General features: G+C 47.9%; 1 protein-coding gene across 1 annotated transcript in view; it reads left to right on the top strand.

Annotated features, from left to right (window-relative positions):
- The first annotated feature begins 1,849 nt into the window (after nt 1–1,849).
- LOC123765282 (leucine-rich repeat and immunoglobulin-like domain-containing nogo receptor-interacting protein 1) overlaps nt 1,850–15,928 on the top strand; it is a 107,845-nt gene continuing 93,766 nt past the window's right edge. Inside the window, exon 1 of the mRNA XM_045753822.2 lies at nt 1,850–1,966. Within this exon, the coding sequence (XP_045609778.1) occupies nt 1,853–1,966 (114 nt within the window). The 5' untranslated portion in view covers nt 1,850–1,852. The remainder of the gene's footprint in view (nt 1,967–15,928) is intronic.

Here is a 15,928-nt window from a genome sequence, read left to right as displayed (position 1 = left end):
AAGGTTGGAAGCCAGATGCATGGGGCTAGCATCTTCCAACTTTACACTGTGATTGCTTTGGGGTAGGTGTCCAACATAAACATGTCGGGGTCAGCCCCATTGCTCCCAGTAAAACATAGCCTGCACACGTACTGAACCCCCTGAAGTGACTGATTTGATGAAAATGACCGACAGCGAGTGCTGTCGGGTCGTTGGGGAAATAGTCCTGTACTACCAACGATTTTTGTGTAGTCTGTGCTGGTCAAGCGGTTACCGTACTGGATATGCCAGTGTTTGATGCACCAGGTTATGTAAGGTTCGAATCCTTCACGGGGAAGAGTTTTTTTGGTTACACATGTGCGTTTATCCAAGTGTTTTGTGTATATATATATATATATATATATATATATATATATATATATATATATATATATATATATATATATATATATATATATATAATTTATATATTAGTATATTTTGGTAGCAGTCTTTCTTGTAAACATTTGTTGTTGAATATGACTGAAAAGGTAAGATTAATAATTCTAACAAGAACTTTCTCAATATTTCTTACTTTTTCTTCACTATCGGTGGTAATGGAAATATCAATTCTCCAAAATTCATTTTTGACGACTAGAAGTGTTTCGTAAAGGCTTTTTACATTCTCAAAGACTTGTTAACACTTAACACTACACTTATGATACACTTCATACACTGTGTATGATACATTTGACCTAAATCTTGCTTTTTATTCGTTTTGGGTGAGGTGACACAAAGGTTTTGGGTGAGGTGGGTACATGAGAATGGAAGTAACTGCAGAGAGCCTATTGGCCCATACGGTGCATTGAAGTAGGTACAATATAGATGTGCATTAATTGGCTGTTGATTGCTGGTGTTGACTTTTTGATGTGTAGTGGGGCTCCATCAAGGAAGGAAGGTACATTGGGGGTTAAGAGAGTACATAGATATTGTGTTCATTTTACATTCTTGTAAAGCCACTAGCACGAATAACGTTTCAGGCGTATGGTGTCAATAATCCCATCAATTTACTGTATTTACGAGGGAATTGTTTACTGTATATATTAATATACTATTTGTAAGTGGCCAGGGGCCAGATTCACAAAACGGTTACGCAAGTACTTACGAACGTGTACATCTTTCCTCAATCTTTGACGGCTTTGGTTACATTTATTAAACAGTTTACAAGCATGAAAACATCCTAATCAACCGTTGTTATTGTTATAAACAGCCTCCTGGTGCTTCGGAGCTCATTAACTGTTTAATAATTGTAAACAAAGCCGCCAAAAATTGAGAAAAGATATACAGGTTCGTAAGTACTTGCGTAACTGCTTCGTGAATCCGGCCCCTGGAGTGGTGGCAGATCTAGTACTGGTGTGTCCAGTGTCAGCTGAGGGTCTCAGACCATCGTCCAGGCTTTCAGTTCTTCTTAATGAAGCTATTTTATTGGTTATCAAGTGTCGCAGGATAAAATGTGGGTATATATTTTTGACTATGTATAAAAAACGGGAGTTTAACACAAGTTAACAGTATACATGTGATACATATATACACACGGCCACTGTCAGAAAGTGTGGGAAATACATCTGCCTGGATATTCACAATATAATTACTCATAACTCATATAGAACTTTAATTAGATGTCTTATGTTCTGTGCTTCAGGGCCCAACCACTTGGGCTGGACGGTAGAGCGACGGTCTCGCATCATGCAGGTCGGCGTTCAATCCCCGACCGTCCAAGCACCATTCCTTTCCCCCGTCCCATCCCAAATCCTTATCCTGACCCCTTCCCAGTGCTATATAGTCGTAATGACTTGGTGCTTTCTTCTGATAATTATCTTATCTGTGCTTCAGGATGGTGTGGTGTGTGGTGAGTGTGGTGGTGGTGGTGGCGGCCACGCTGGTGGTGCAGGAGGCTGTCGCCGTGGCCACCTGTCCGGAGGAGTGCCTCTGTCTCTCTGACTCCAAGGTGAGTTAACCTGTCTCTCTCAACAGGGAGTAGACGGATAGAGTATTCTCCTTGCTTATAGAGGAGGGAATTATTTTCTAGGTGGCGCCATCTGGTTGGGTACACGGTACTAGAGAGGTACCTGGTTGGTTACACGGTACTAGAGAGGTACCTGGTTGGTTACACGGTGCTAGAGAGGTACCTGGTTGGTTAGACGGCACTAGAGAGGTACCTGGTTGGTTAGACGGTACTAGAGAGGTACCTGGTTGGTTACACGGTACTAGAGAGGTACCTGGTTGGTTAGACGGCACTAGAGAGGTACCTGGTTGGTTAGACGGCACTAGAGAGGTACCTGGTTGGTTAGACGGCACTAGAGAGGTACCTGGTTGGTTAGACGGCACTAGAGAGGTACCTGGTTGGTTAGACGGTACTAGAGAGGTACCTGGTTGGTTACACGGTACTAGAGAGGTACCTGGTTGGTTAGACGGCACTAGAGAGGTACCTGGTTGGTTAGACGGCACTAGAGAGGTACCTGGTTGGTTACACGGTACTAGAGAGGTACCTGGTTGGTTACACGGTACTAGAGAGGTACCTGGTTGGTTACACGGTACTAGAGAGGTACCTGGTTGGTTACACGGTGCTAGAGGGGTACCTGGTTGGTTACACGGTACTAGAGAGGTACCTGGTTGGTTACACGGTACTAGAGAGGTACCTGGTTGGTTGCACGGTACTAGAGAGGTACCTGGTTGGTTACACGGTGCTAGAGGGGTACCTGGTTGGTTACACGGTACTAGAGAGGTACCTGGTTGGTTACACGGTACTAGAGGGGTACCTGGTTGGTTACACGGTACTAGAGAGGTACCTGGTTGGTTGCACGGTACTAGAGAGGTACCTGGTTGGTTACACGGTGCTAGAGAGGTACCTGGTTGGGTACACGGTACTAGAGAGGTCCCTGGTTGCATACACGGTACTAGAGAGGTACCTAGTTGGTTACACGGTACTAGAGAGGTACGTGGAAACTTGCCTTGGAGAGGTACACATATTCAAAATGAATATGCGTTGATTAAAACTGACAAGTGAGGTAAGTGATGCGTCGTTCCCAACGACAACAAGATGACGTTATAATGTGTCTTAGGTATTGGCGAAGAAAACGTTCAGAGGGGGTTTCGAACTTCAAGACGGGGGAACCTTTGTAGTAGAGAACACAAGGAACGTCGATATGATACCCAATACATTATATAGGAAGATGAAAAGAATAATATTCGTTAATGCCTCAAGCTGATTAATGCCTTCAGCTGTGAGAAGCTTATCGCCCCCCCCCTCTTATGTTATTATGTGTGGTGGTTATGGTTGTAAACTGGTACTTTGTGTGGGTTGGTTATGGCTGTAAACTGGTACTTTGTGTGTTGGTTATGGTTGTAAACTGGTACTTTGTGTGTTGGTTATGGCTGTAAACTGGTACTTTGTGTGTTGGTTATGGTTGTAAACTGGTACTTTGTGTGTTGGTATTGGTAGTGAACTGGTAGTTTAAAGTGATGAATAAATGGCAGGAGATGAGACTCTGGGAGGCAGCTGCTCCAAGCATTAATATCATGTGTGAGACCATCTTACCAAGCCGTCACTGTGTGCTGGGGGCGGCATGCATCCGTGGTGCGGCCGGGCCTCAGTACATGCGTACTTGAATATATATTTTGATTTTGTGTCTGGAGTTATATTGGTTTTATGGCAATGAAGGACTGAATTTTTGAATGATTAATAATTATAAAAAATATTTAGAGTTTTGTACGTCATTTTGTCCGACTGAAAAGGTGTAAATAGGTTGATAAAAATTACTCGGAATTTTACAACCAATATGTATAAAAAAATATTACCTTCAGTGTCGTAAAACATTTCACAGGAATTCCTGAGCGTCTCACCTCAATACTTTCCGGTCACATGCATCAAGGGCAACTGGGCTGTTCGTCACCTGGGTGTGGGGTATGAAGCGACGCAGACAATGGCGCCGGTGACAGCCAGCTACTCCCGGGGCGGGCCGGGGCGCCGCCCGCTCTGATATTACTCTAGCACCAAGATGAATGGTCACACCTCCCTAACTCAGCCACGCTTTTTCGTCTGGGACAACTCTGGCGTTATTTCTCCTCCCCTGGTCCATATATTGTTGCTGGCCTGGACCCGGAGGAGAGGGCCTCGACCTCCACAACTATGCACGTTGTCGTCGTTCTTCATGCCTGACGCACTCTAGTTATTTTTACCCATTACTTGTCCGAAATAGTTGTGATTATGTCATGCACTTCCAGCACTCGTGGTTGCCAAGAATTTATAAAAGTTGCACACATCTTTAGCATGACGGTTTAATAATTACAATAACGTGCAGTCGTGAGCATCACCACACAAATTCTTGCGTTTAAATACATAAGAAATAAAAAAATTACTACTTATATTACTTCGAGTTGATATAAATAATAAGTTGCTCTTACAAATGAACCATTTCAGCCAGTCGAGAATGTCTGGCGTGGTTCATAAAGTGAGCAACCTGACTGCTAGCACAGTGGTCTACGTCCTCGACTCACAATATAGTAATCCAGGTTCAATCCCTTGGCAGGAAGGACAGAAGCGGTTGGTCACGTTGCTACGCCTCTTGTCTCCCTGAGCCGTTAAATGTGTCCGGGAGTTAAGCAACTGTTGTGGGTTGCGTCCTGTGATAACTTGGTTGTTGGTCTAGAGCAGTGTTCCCAGACTTGTCTCATTGTCATTTTCCAACCACGCCCCCACCATGGGCCTCTACAACCACGTCCCCACCATGGGCCTCTACAACCACGCTCCCACCATGGGCCTCTACAACCACGCCCCCACCATGGGCCTCTACAACCACGCTCCCACCATGGGCCTCTACAACCACGCCCCCACCATGGGCCTCTACAACCACGCTCCCACCATGGGCCTCTACAACCACGCCCCCACCATGGGCCTCTACAACCACGCCCCCACCATGGGCCTCTACAACCACGCCCCCACCATGGGCCTCTACAACCACGCCCCCACCATGGGCCTCTACAACCACGCTCCCACCATGGGCCTCTACAACCACGCTCCCACCATGGGCCTCTACAACCACGCCCCCACCATGGGCCTCTACAACCACGCCCCCACCATGGGCCTCTACAACCACGCTCCCACCATGGGCCTCTACAACCACGCCCCCACCATGGGCCTCTACAACCACGCTCCCACCATGGGCCTCTACAACCACGCTCCCACCATGGGCCTCTACAACCACGCTCCCACCATGGGCCTCTACAACCACGCTCCCACCATGGGCCTCTACAACCACGCTCCCACCATGGGCCTCTACAACCACGCTCCCACCATGGGCCTCTACAACCACGCTCCCACCATGGGCCTCTACAACCACGCTCCCACCATGGGCCTCTACAACCACGCTCCCACCATGGGCCTCTACAACCACGCTCCCACCATGGGCCTCTACAACCACGCTCCCACCATGGGCCTCTACAACCACGCTCCCACCATGGGCCTCTACTATTTACAGTTCACTATGAGAGGTCGTCCAGAGCATCACTAGTCCTCACCCTAGCTAACTCCAAAGATGACGGACACTAAACTCCTCGGACGAAGACGAGAAACACTAGCCCTCACGCTAGCTGCAGGTATGGAGACGTCTTCAAGCGTCCCATTCGTCTTAGCGTACTCGCTAGTACGCTCAACCAGTGAAGTCCACAGCGCTCAACTAGCCCCTCTGGCTAGCTCGTCTCAAGGTCGACCTTCACTCTCTGCTTCACTGATATCCGTCGCCTGTCCCTCGTAGCGCGTCACCATGTTTAACAGATCTCTAACCCTCACCCTTCTGTCCATGGAGGACAGAAGACAATGTATATATGCTGGTTAGCATTGTAAATGTGTGGCCACGTCTGTGGTGGGGCAAAAAATGCACAGCAGACTAGAAGATGGGAAGCTAATATTAATGGGAGGGTCAACTGTTTTAGTCCGGAACTGGATTATAGATGGCGCCGAGGTTCATCACACGCTCCCACCTGTGGGCCTTTACAACCACGCTCTCTCTATGTTCCCTTACAACAACGCTCCCACCTGCGTGGACACCTACCAACCACGTTCTCACCTGTGGACATTTACTATATGAGATATGATATGAGATATATACAAGAGTTGTTACATTCTTGTACAGCCACTAGTACGCGTAGCGTTTCGGGCAAGTCCTTAATCCTATGGTCCCTGGAATACGATCCCCTGCCGCGAAGAATCGTTTTTTCATCCAAGTACACATTTTACTGTTGCGTTAAACAGAGGCTACAGTTAAGGAATTGCGCCCAGTAAATCCTCCCCGGCCAGGATACGAACCCATGACATAGCGCTCGCGGAACGCCAGGCGAGTGTCTTACCACTACACCACGGAGACTGCTACTCACTACCTTTACACTAAAAGACAACTTTCTAACATCTTTATGACACAGGAAGAGTCATTGACAACCCATCCTCTTAAAAATAACGTCACTTTTCGCTCGTATGCACACTATGGCCAAATTTGCACATAATTTGAAATGAAATCGACTCGCAAAAGTGGCGTACTGTCCCGTTTTCTGTTTGAGTCGTCCGGCTTACTCGGTAAGGTTAGGAGCGGAAACTCTCAAGTAACGTTTTGAAACTTTATGAGAATTTCCTGCCCACCTAACCTATCAGAGGACCCGTAACTTACTGTTGTTGAAAAGAAATCCCAAATTTATTTTAATTTTTTTTAATTTTCAAATTACGTCCACTTTCGGCCATACGGGCCAACGGCGAAATGCGACGTTATTTTTAAGACAGGTTGCCCAATCTTCCATCCGTGCCCCCTCGTTCTGTTGATATTCACTGTAAACACACACTGAATGTGTGTACTCACGTAGTTGTGCTTGCTCTGGTTGAGCTCTGGCTCTTTGGTCCGCCTCTCAACTATCAATCAACTGTTACTAACTACTAATAAATTTTTTCCACACACACAGAGGAAGCAGCCCGTAACACCTGTCTTAACTTCCAAGTAGCTATTTACTGTTAGGTAACAGGGGCATCAGGGTGAAAGAAACTCTGACCATTTTTGTTTCTCGCCGGCGCCGGGAATCGAACCCGGGCCACAGGATTACGTGTCCAGCGTGCTATCCACACAGCCACCGGCGCCCCCAACGTGTGTGTGTGTGTGTGTGTGTGTGTGTGTGTGTGTGTGTGTGTGTGTGTGTGTGTGTGTGTGTGTGTGTGACTTGGCTCTGAGGAATGTGTCCCATGGTATATCCCTTAGGAAACTTCTCATCTCCTCATAATTCCCCTTTCGATATGCCAGCCTTTTGTTTCCTAGTTCTTTTTGGGGGGAGATAAATCCTTGCTCCACCAGGTACTCAAAGATCAATACACTGTGATCACTCATTCCCAAGGGTGCCTCCAACTTAACTTCCCTTATATCCTACTCATTTAGGGTAAATATCAGATCAATCAAGGCTGGGTCTTCCTCTCCTCTCATTGTTGTTGGTTCCTTGATGTGTTGGCTTAGAAAGTTTCTTGTTGCCACGTCCAGCAGCTTAGCTCTCCTTAGCTCTTAGTGTGTACTCTCCTAGTTGTACTCACCTAGTTGTGCTTGCGGGGGTTGAGCTCTGGCTCTTTGGTCCCGCCTCTCAACCGTCAATGAACTGATGTACAGATTCCTGAGCCTATTGGGCTCTATCATATCTACATTTGAAACTGTGTATGGAGTCAGCCTCCACCACATCACTTCCTAATGCATTCCATTTGTCAACCACTCTGACACTAAAAAAGTTCTTTCTAATATCTCTGTGGCTCATTTGGGCGCTCAGTTTCCACCTGTCCCACCTTGTGCGTGTGTCCCTTGTGTTAAATAGCCTGTCTTTATCTACCCTATCAATTCCCTTGAGAATCTTGAATGTAGTGATCATGTCCCCCCTAACTCTTCTGTCTTCCAGCGAAGTGAGGTTCAATTCCCGCAGTCTATCCTCGTAGCTCATACCTCTCAGCTCGGGTACTAGTCTGGTGGCAAATCTTTGAACCTTTTCCAGTTTAGTCTTATCCTTGACTAGATATGGACACCATGCTGGGGCTGCATACTCCAGAATTGGCCTGACATATGTGGTATACAAAGTTCTGAATGATTCTTTACACAAATTTCTGAATGCTGTTCGTATGTTGGCCAGCCTGGCATATGCCGCTGATGTTATCCTCTTGATATGTGCTGCAGGAGACAGGTCTGGCGTGATATCAACTCCCAAGTCTTTTTCTTTCTCTGACTCCTGAAGAATTTCCTCTCCCAGATGATACCTTGTATTTGGCCTCCTGCTCCCTTCACCTATCTTCATTACATTACATTTGGTTGGGTTGAACTCTAACAACCACTTGTTCGACCATTCCTTCAGTTTGTCTAGGTCTTCTTGAAGCCTCAAACAGTCCTCTTCTGTCTTAATCCTTCTCATAATTTTGGCATCGTCCGCAAGCATTGAGAGAAATGAATCTATACCTTCCGGGAGATCATTTACATATATCAGAAACAAGATAGGACCGAGTACAGAGCCCTGTGGGACTCCACTGGTGACTTCACGCCAATCGGAGGTCTCACCCCCTCACTGTAACTCTCTGCTTCCTATTGCTTAGGTACTCCCTTATCCACTGGAGCACCTTACCAGCTACACCTGCCTGTCTCTCCAGCTTATGTACCAGCCTCTTATGCGGTACTGTGTCAAAGGCTTTCCGACAATCCAAGAAAATGCAGTCCGCCCAGCCCTCTCTTTCTTGCTTAATCTGTGTCACCTGGTCATAGAATTCTATTAAGCCAGTCAGGCAAGATTTACCCTCCCTGAATCCATGTTGTCGATTTGTCACGAAGTCCCTTCTCTCAATATGTGCTACCAGGTTTTTTCTCACGATCTTCTCCATCACCTTGCATGGTATGCAAGTCAAGGATACTGGCCTGTAGTTCAGTGCCTCTTGCCTGCCGCCGTTTTTGTATATTGGGACCACATTCGCCGTCTTCCATATTTCTGGTAGGTCTCCCGTCTCCAGTGACCTACTATACACTATGGAGAGTGGCAAGCAAAGTGCCTCTGCACACTTTCAGTACCCATGGTGAGATCCCGTCTGGACCAACAGCCTTTCTAACATCCAGATCCAGCAGGTGTCTCTTGACCACCTCTCTCGTAATTTCAAACTCTTCCAAGGCCGCCTGGTTTACGTCCCTTTCTCCTAGCACAGTGACCTCACCTTGTTCTGTTGTGAAGACCTCTTGGAACCTCTTGTTGAGTTCATCACACACTTCTTTGTCATTCTCTGTATACCTGTCCTCGCCTGTTCTAAGTTTCACTGTTCTTTCACTGTTGTTTTCCTTCTGATGTGACTGTGGAGTAGCTTTGGTTCGGTCTTGGCTTTGTTTGCTATATCATTTTCATAACTTTTCTCTGCTTCTCTTCTCACCCTGACATACTCATTCCTGGTTCTCTGGTATCTCTCTCTGCTTTCTGGTGTTCTGTTATTCCGGAAGTTCCTCCACGCTCTTTTGTTCAGTTTCTTTGCTTCCATACATGCCCTATTATACCATGGATTCTTCTGTTGCTTCTCGGATTTTTCCTTTTGGGCCGGGATGAACCTGTTTACTGCCTCCTGACACTTTTGGGTGACATAGTCCATCATATCTTGTACAGACTTAGCTCTGAGGTCTGTGTCCCAAGGTATTTCCCTTAGGAAGCTTCTCATCTCCTCATAATTTCCCTTTCGGTATGCCAGCCTTTTCTTTCCTAGTTCTTTTTCGGGGGGGGGGATAATTCCTAGCTCTACCAGGTACTCAAAGTTCAATACACCGTGATCACTCATTCCCAAGGTGCTTCCATCTTGACTTCCCTTATATCCCACTCATTTAGTTGTGTGTGTGTGTGTGTGTGTGTGTGTGTGTGTCCATCCAAACGCGTGTTAATCTGGATGTGTGTCTGTGAAGAGGCATATATGCCCACGTTAAACCCCCATGGCTTCCACCCATTATCCCCCCCCCCGCCCCGCCCCTCCCCCCGCCCCGCCCCTCCCCAGCCGGTATTCAGTAAACTGTGTGACAGGGCGGGTCTGGCGCGCCCTTCAACACCCCCATAATTCGGAGGAGGAACTTGTGCTGGTGTAGAAAACACCTGTCGGAGGGCCCTCACTCACTTGACAGGTGTAGCGCCCTTGACGCTCCCCCTTAAACCCCCGGTGCCTGAAGCCGCAGCAAGTTTTTTTGTCAAGCCGCATTGACAAAAAACTGGTCCTTGTTAGCTACAGTTGTGTGGGAAGACATATTATTGACAAGTGTCTTGGGTGTCACCGTGTTAGGCGGTCATGGAGGAGGAGGTGGTTGTGTAGTCTGTCTCGCTGGTAATGTTTACCTCGTGGCAGCCTCCATGGTGACCTTTGGCGATGTCTTAGTGGATGAGGCATCTCTGTGTCCCCTGGTGCCGCATGCTGGCTGTGTCACACCGTCTGTGACACGAGGTGTGTGTGAAACGAGGTGTGTGTGACACGAGGTGTGTGTACTCACCTAGTTGTACTCACCTAGTTGTGTTTGCGGGGGTTGAGCTCTGGCTCTTTGGTCCCGCCTCTCAACCGTCAATCAACAGGTGTACAGATTCCTGAGCCTATCGGGCTCTGTCATATCTACACTTGAAACTGTGTATGGAGTCAGCCTCCACCACATCACTTCCTAATGCATTCCATTTGTCAACCACTCTGACACTAAAAAAGTTCTTTCTAATATCTCTGTGGCTCATTTGGGCACTCAGTTTCCACCTGTGTCCCCTAGTACGTGTGCCCCTTGTGTTAAATAGACTGTCATAGTGTAACAAACTAGGCTGTTGTAAGAATTATCCAGAGTGGTTTATCGACAAAAGAGAATGGGAAGCTGAGCCGCATGGTGACCTGACCCCCAGGGGAATTCGCGGTGGAAATAACCAACGCTTTGTTCATAGCTGCGTATAATGAATCATCCTATAGTATTCAGTAATTTAGAGAAAATTAGCCTTTATTCATTTTGCATTAAAATTGTATTGTATAATAGTACTGGATACAATATCAAGAGTATTCTAATTATTGAGTTTAAGTCACCATCAGTGACGTCACGAATCAGATCTAACTTTTAAGGCGGAGTGACCGGCGGTCATAGGTCAGCAGGGTTGACATGTCTAGTATTTCTCAAAGTTTCTCAAACTTATTTCTCAACTTATTTCTCAAACCATTTTTGTGATCGGGAACAGCTCTGCCGTTAGATGTTTGTAATTTAATTCAGTAAAATAATTCAACCAGTCTGGATCAATTAAGTACAACAGAGGTTAATTGTTATAACTTAAACCTTGCTAGTAACTGGGTAGGACTTTGACTAGGCGGAAGGATACAATACTCTGTCTGGGGTAGTCCAGACAAGAAAAAAATCAGTGTGATCTGCCGAGCAGCTGGGAGAGGTCAAACATCTTACCTCTCCCCAAGACCAGCCCAACATCTTAGCTGGAAAACATAGAGGTATAGTTGCTATGGTTATGTATAGAAGTAGTCTTCTCATTTGCCATTCAGGTCAAGTAGGGAGTGTTAAAGTGATAGGGAGTGAACACATTTAGATTTTGTTTTAGTTTTCTCTTAATAAATTAAATTTGTTGTTAATTTGCATTTTATTGTTTCCATTTGGTTATGTGTAAACTTGTCCTGGTCACGTGGTCCACACGAGGCAGAGTTGCATTGGGCGCCGATTCTAACATCGGATCGGAATTCATCATCCCCATCTAATTTATTCCACACTCAAGGTCATCGTTTATAGTGGGGATCAAGCCCCTAGGTTGATTAATTAGCGTGATCGATCCAGACCTCGATCATTGCTCTTGTATTACTGGTCTGGTGGTGGCAGCAGAGGTGACTCTAGGGTTTTGTGCAGAGCTTAGGTCACGTCATACTGGGTGTAGAATCCTAAGTCGGTCAATCGTCTTAGGACCACGTGGCGTGGAGTTGGCTTTGTTAAAAGTTTTGGAGTCCCTTGGTTTAGAAATAAAAGTAAGAATACGGGTAGAGGGAGTAGAAGGAAGAGAAGTAGAGAGAGGAACACCAAACCCGTGTTACAATAGTGTGACACGAGGTGTGTGTGACACGAGGTGTGTGTGACACGAGGTGTGTGAGAGAACTGTGCTAGGACGTGTGAGGACGTACTGGACTGTGCTAGGACGTGTGAGGCCATACTGGACTGTGCTAGGACGTGTGAGGTCGTACAGGACTGTGCTAGGACGTGTAAGGACGTACAGGACTGTGCTAGGACGTGTGAGGTCGTACAGGACTGTGCTAGGACGTGTGAGGTCGTACAGGACTGTGCTAGGACGTGTGAGGTCGTACAGGACTGTGCTAGGACGTGTGAGGTCGTACAGGACTGTGCTAGGACGTGTGAGGTCGTACAGGACTGTGCTAGGACGTGTGAGGTCGTACAATACTGTGCTAGGACGTGTGAGGTCGTACAGGACTGTGCTAGGACGTGTGAGGACGTACAGGACTGTGCTAGGACGTGTGAGGACGTACAGGACTGTGCTAGGACGTGTAAGGACGTACTGGACTGTGCTAGGACGTGTGAGGACGTACAGGACTGTGCTAGGACGTGTGAGGACGTACTGGACTGTGCTAGGACGTGTGAGGACGTACTGGACTGTTTTAGGACGTGCAAGGTCGTACAGGACTGTGCTAGGACGTGTGAGGACGTACAGGACTGTGCTAGGACGTGTGAGGACGTACAGGACTGTGCTAGGACGTGTGAGGACGTACAGGACTGTGCTAGGACGTGTGAGGACGTACAGGACTGTGCTAGGACGTGTGAGGACGTACAGGACTGTGCTAGGACCTGTGAGGTCGTACAGGACTGTGCTAGGACGTGTGAGGTCGTACAGGACTGTGCTAGGACGTGTGAGGTCGTACAGGACTGTGCTAGGACGTGTGAGGTCGTACAGGACTGTGCTAGGACGTGTGAGGACGTACTGGACTGTGCTAGGACGTGTGAGGTCGTACAGGACTGTGCTAGGACGTGTGAGGTCGTACAGGACTGTGCTAGGACGTGTGAGGTCGTACAGGACTGTGCTAGGACGTGTGAGGTCGTACAGGACTGTGCTAGGACGTGTGAGGTCGTACAGGACTGTGCTAGGACGTGTGAGGTCGTACAGGTCTGTGCTAGGACGTGTGAGGTCGTACAGGACTGTGCTAGGACGTGTGAGGACGTACAGGACTGTGCTAGGACGTGTGAGGACGTACAGGACTGTGCTAGGACGTGTAAGGACGTACTGGACTGTGCTAGGACGTGTGAGGACGTACAGGACTGTGCTAGGACGTGTGAGGACGTACTGGACTGTGCTAGGACGTGTGAGGACGTACTGGACTGTTTTAGGACGTGCAAGGTCGTACAGGACTGTGCTAGGACGTGTGAGGACGTACAGGACTGTGCTAGGACGTGTGAGGACGTACAGGACTGTGCTAGGACGTGTGAGGACGTACAGGACTGTGCTAGGACGTGTGAGGACGTACAGGACTGTGCTAGGACGTGTGAGGACGTACAGGACTGTGCTAGGACGTGTGAGGTCGTACAGGACTGTGCTAGGACGTGTGAGGTCGTACAGGACTGTGCTAGGACGTGTGAGGTCGTACAGGACTGTGCTAGGACGTGTGAGGTCGTACAGGACTGTGCTAGGACGTGTGAGATGAGGGGTCAAGGTACAGGATCACCTCAGGTGGTGTGAGGGGTCACCTCAGGAGGTGTGAGGGGGTCACCTCAGGAGGTGTGAGGGGGTCACCTCAGGAGGTGTGAGGGGGTCACCTCAGGAGGTGTGAGGGGTCACCTCAGGAGGTGTGAGGGGTCACCTCAGGAGGTGTGAGGGGGTCACCTCAGGAGGTGTGAGGGGGTCACCTCAGGAGGTGTGAGGGGCTCACCTCAGGAGGTGTGAGGGGGTCACCTCAGGAGGTGTGAGGGGGTCACCTCAGGAGGTGTGAGGGGTCACCTCAGGAGGTGTGAGGGGGTCACCTCAGGAGGTGTGAGGGGTCACCTCAGGAGGTGTGAGGGGGTCACCTCAGGAGGTGTGAGGGGGTCACCTCAGGAGGTGTGAGGGGTCACCTCAGGAGGTGTGAGGGGGTCACCTCAGGAGGTGTGAGGGGTCACCTCAGGAGGTGTGAGGGGTCACCTCAGGTGGTGTGAGGGGTCACCTCAGGAGGTGTGAGGGGTCACCTCAGGAGGTGTGAGGGGTCACCTCAGGAGGTGTGAGGGGTCACCTCACAGTGAGGGTACTTGAGTCTCCTGCACCACTGTTCAGTGTGATAGCGGAGGTTTACTGCACTTCACCAGCCTTTATGTCTTGACTTTATATAGGGGAGGACAGCTGTTGTGGTGGTTGTGTAGGGGTTGTTGTGTTGTGGTTGTTGTTGTGGTAGTTGTTGTTGTGTTGTGGTTGTTGTTGTGTAGGAGCTGTGTTGTGCACGGGTTACTGTGCTGTGGTTATTGTGTTGTGGTTGTATTTTAGGGGTTGTTGTGTTGTGGTTGTTGTGTAGGGGTTGTGTTGTGGTTGTTGTGTAGGGGTTGTGTTGTGGTTGTTGTGTAGGGGTTGTGTTGTGGTTGTTGTGTAGGGGTTGTGTTGTGGTTGTTGTGTAGGGGTTGTGTTGTGGTTGTTGTGTAGGGGTTGTGTTGTGGTTGTTGTGTAGGGGTTGTGTTGTGGTTGTTGTGTAGGGGTTGTGTTGTGGTTGTTGTGTTGTTGTGGTTGTGTAGGGGTCATTGTGTTGTGGTTGTGTAGGGGTCATTGTGTTGTGGTTGTTGTGTTGTTGTGGTTGTGTAGGGGTCATTGTGTTGTGGTTGTGTAGGGGTCATTGTGTTGTGGTTGTTGTGTAGAAGCTGTGTTGTGTACGGGTTATTGTGCTGTGGTTATTGTGTTGTGGTTGTGTAGGGGTCATTGTGTTGTGGTTGTGTAGGGGTCATTGTGTTGTGGTTGTTGTGTAGAAGCTGTGTTGTGTACGGGTTATTGTGCTGTGGTTATTGTGTTGTGGTTGTGTAGGGGTCATTGTGTTGTGGTTGTGTAGGGGTCATTGTGTTGTGGTTGTGTAGGGGTCATTGTGTTGTGGTTGTTGTGTAGAAGCTGTGTTGTGTACGGGTTATTGTGCTGTGGTTATTGTGTTGTGGTTGTGTAGGGGTTATTGTGTTGTGGTTGTGTAGGGGTCATTGTGTTGTGGTTGTGTAGGGGTCATTGTGTTGTGGTTGTTGTGTAGAAGCTGTGTTGTGTACGGGTTATTGTGCTGTGGTTATTGTGTTGTGGTTGTGTAGGGGTCATTGTGTTGTGGTTGTGTAGGGGTCATTGTGTTGTGGTTGTGTAGGGGTCATTGTGTTGTGGTTGTGTAGGGGTCATTGTGTTGTGGTTGTTGTGTAGAAGCTGTGTTGTGTACGGGTTATTGTGCTGTGGTTATTGTGTTGTGGTTGTGTAGGGGTCATTGTGTTGTGGTTGTGTAGGGGTCATTGTGTTGTGGTTGTGTAGGGGTCATTGTGTTGTGGTTGTTGTGTAGAAGCTGTGTTGTGTACGGGTTACTGTGCTGTGGTTATTGTGTTGTGATTGTTGTGTAGGGGTCATTGTGTTGTGGTTGTTGTGTAGAAGCTGTGTTGTGTACGGGTTACTGTGCTGTGGTTATTGTGTTGTGGTTGTTGTGTAGGGGATGTGTTGTGTAGGCATTGTTGTTCTGTGATTGGTGTGTTGTAGTTGTTGTTTAGAAGTTGTGTTGCGTATGGGTTGTTGTTGTGTCTTTTTTGTGTTGTGGATGTTGTTTAGGGGTATACCTCCTGTACATACCTGTGTCAGGTATACATGACACAGGTATACAGGAGACTGTATATACCAGTATTGTCCTATATACCTGCCATCCTGTCCCTACACACTTAACAAAAGTGTCGAGGTAGGTCTCAGGAGT

The sequence above is a fragment of the Procambarus clarkii genome, chromosome 33 (assembly GCF_040958095.1).
Source record: "Procambarus clarkii isolate CNS0578487 chromosome 33, FALCON_Pclarkii_2.0, whole genome shotgun sequence".
NCBI classification, from domain to species: Eukaryota; Metazoa; Arthropoda; class Malacostraca; order Decapoda; family Cambaridae; genus Procambarus; species Procambarus clarkii.
Note: the sequence above shows the minus strand (reverse complement) of the source record. Positions and strands in the feature narration are given on the sequence as shown.